Consider the following 2,873-nt stretch of genomic DNA (forward strand, 5'->3'; position numbering starts at 1 on the left):
TGGCTTATTAGTTCCGTATTCCTTATCAGGATCTCCTGTCATAAAACAACTCATGCAAATGGTTACTATGGTGCCTGGCCAGGGTGGGTGGTTTCAATCAGTGTGCTTCCCCTAACAGTGCTGGAGGCCCCTGCAGTCACTGCTCTAGGGAAGATGCAAAGGCTGGTATCAGGAGAAGTTTGTTCAAGGTCCACATCCTCCAAGGAAGTGGGGAGCAAAATCCCATGGGGCTACAAAGAGAAAACTACTGTGGAGTAATGGAAGAGGTCTTCACTTGAGTATTGTTGCTTTACAATGTTGTGTTAGTTTCTACTGCACAGCAAAGTGAATCATATATATATATAAATATATATCTATATCCCTTCCCTTTTGGACTTCCTTCTCAGCATCACTAATTATTAGAGATCTTCACTTTTGCATAAAGCATATTTGATTATTTTTAAAAAGGAATATAAAACTATTTATTGACCACTGTTCACCAGTATTTACAATAAAGTAAACAATATACAGTTGAATAACATTCTGATTACTACAAAGTTATTGTTTTTCTTGGCTTCTGCTGAACTAGTAACCCAAAATACTGAGAAAATTGAGCCTTCATGTAAGGAATGGATTGGAGTCAAGTCTGAAAAAACATGCAGGTCAAGCATAGATTAGAAAAGTTTGTTTACTCATTTATTCTTGTAGATCGTAAATTGCCAATATCTTTTATCTGATTAGGTTTCCATGAACAAATCTGAGACATCCCATATATCACAACCTTTCCTAAATATAGCATAGGGACTTCAATTTCTTGTAAAACAATGGTTCACCAAAAGGAACCATCAAATGTCCATTTAAGTTTTTCTTTGTTAATTAAAACATACCAGAATTTTTCTACTTTTTTCATTTGGTTGGGGAGGTTGTTATTAGCGATAAAAATTTTCCTTCCAGGGTTTCTGCATATAAAACTGCATTTATGCAGATAAGGATGCAGATTCTGATCAGTTCAGTTCAGTTCAATCGCTCAGTCGTGTCCGACTCTTTGCGACCCCATGAATCGCAGCATGCCAGGCCTCCCTGTCCATCACCAGGGATGCTTTAAAAACGTACCCAATTTAAATTGCTTAATTTGTCTAATTAATTACAAAATTATTTAATTTGAAAGGTTAAGACTTAAATTTTCAATCTAAGTTGAAGTTATTTCTTATATTGCTCAAAATGATGTAATTCCAGAACATGGGCTTATCCATCGTTATGAAAGGCTGTTGTTTAAATATATTTACCAAAACAAAAACCACAACAACAAAAAAAACCCTCCTAAAACATTTACATTTGTATTTTATACAAATACAAGAAACTTAGAATAGGCCTTAGGCATATATGAGTTAAATGCAAATTCTAAATTCTGATTGAGTAATGACTATGGAGATTTCCCCCAACATTTAGAAAAACTGTTCTCTAATGCTGAGGAAATAATATAACCATGGTATCAAATTCTTTCCTACTGAAGGAAGCAACTACAGAAAGCTTTTATTTGTTCAAAGTAACCGGTGCTACAGATGGAAAAAAAAAACAAAAAACCCAATGTAACTTCCCCAATATTACTTCAAAACAAACATATCAAACCTGATTTTCATTAGAATGTAGTTATTTCTTCACACTAATAAATCAAAAAACCAAGACCCACATTTTATATATATATATAAATATATATAAAAGGCAATGCAAACAATTATTGAGCCTCATCTTCTGGACAAGAATGCCAAGTTAGTCTCTCTTCATAAAAAGCAATTACAATTTGAGGACACTTCATATTTGCCTCTTTTGCCAGTACCAAGTCCGCCTCATCGGAATCTTTCCATTTCATGAGGAACATTAATTCTCCACTGCTGTCTGTGGCACCAATTATTCGTTCTGGATCAAGACCTCTGGCAAAACCTCTCGGCTTATCAGCAGCATCTCTTTTCTTCTTTGATTTGCTATCATCAGATTCACTGTCAGACAAAGATTTTCTTTTTGTTCCATCTTTTTCTTTACCAGCTTTTTGAGAATTAAGAAATGCTTCAATTAACTCTGGACAATCTAAATTTTCTTCAGGTTCCCAAGTATTGTCTGCATCTGTAAATCCCTTCCACTTCAGGAAATACTCCACCTTCCCATTCACTACACGGCGATCCAGTACTTTTTCTACTACAAATTCTTCAGGTTCTGCCTCTTCAACTTTTTTACTCTTTCCATTTTGTTTCTTTCCCATTTTTTGCAATGTAGTTTTATTGGAGGCCATTTTTTATTGCAGACTTGAAGAGCTATTATTCACAGCCTCTGAGTTGCCCTAGGTCCCAGGTCTGCAGAGTCTCCTCCGGCCCTGCACGCCTCAAGCTCCAGTCACATCCGAGGGGGAGGGCGTATATTTGATTTTGAAAATGATCTGAAACATACTCCTGTAACCTGTCTGAGATTCAGTTTCCATATCAATAATTGGAATAACAATACCTGCATTTCAGTGTAGATCACTGGTTGCTCAGACGGTAAAGCATCTGCCTACAATGTAGGAGACCCGGGTTCAGTCCCTGGGTCGGGAAGATCTCCTGGAGAAGGAAATGCAACCCACTCCAGTATTCTTGCCTGGAAAATCCCATGGATGGAGGAACCTGGTAGGCTACAGTCCATGGGGTCGCAAAGAGTTGGACACGACTGAGAGACTTCACTTTCTTTCACTTAATTATCACTATCTGCCAGGCACAATTCTAAACACAACAAATTTTCACTCACTTAAACTTTATAAAAACCCCTTGAATACAGATACCATTATTATCTTCATAGCACAGATGAGAAAACTGAAGAACAGAGAGGTTGAGTGACTTGCCAACAGTTGCATAGCTAGCAAACAG

General features: G+C 36.9%; 1 protein-coding gene across 2 annotated transcripts; it reads right to left on the reverse strand.

Annotated features, from left to right (window-relative positions):
• Positions 1-1,670: 1,670 nt before the first annotated feature.
• LOC110152743 (chromobox protein homolog 3) lies at positions 1,671-2,311 on the reverse strand. Of its 2 annotated transcripts, XM_070464688.1 has the most exons (2): positions 2,101-2,311; positions 1,838-2,027 (listed from the first exon to the last, which is right to left on the reverse strand). In XM_070464688.1, exons 1-2 carry the CDS (start codon positions 2,264-2,266, stop codon positions 1,888-1,890), a joined length of 306 nt encoding a protein of 101 aa, XP_070320789.1. In that variant the 5' UTR covers positions 2,267-2,311; the 3' UTR covers positions 1,838-1,887. The 2 variants fall into 2 exon arrangements, with proteins under 2 accessions (XP_070320788.1, XP_070320789.1); XM_070464687.1 differs by having other exon boundaries at positions 1,671-2,311.
• Positions 2,312-2,873: the final 562 nt, after the last annotated feature.

This window comes from Odocoileus virginianus, unplaced genomic scaffold, assembly GCF_023699985.2.
Source record: "Odocoileus virginianus isolate 20LAN1187 ecotype Illinois unplaced genomic scaffold, Ovbor_1.2 Unplaced_Contig_58, whole genome shotgun sequence".
In the NCBI taxonomy this organism is placed as follows: Eukaryota; Metazoa; Chordata; class Mammalia; order Artiodactyla; family Cervidae; genus Odocoileus; species Odocoileus virginianus.

Coding starts and splice junctions, on each gene's coding strand:
- LOC110152743 (XM_070464687.1), bottom strand. CDS start 2,266: ATGGCCTCCAATAAAACTACATTGCAAAAAATGGGAAAGAAACAAAAT.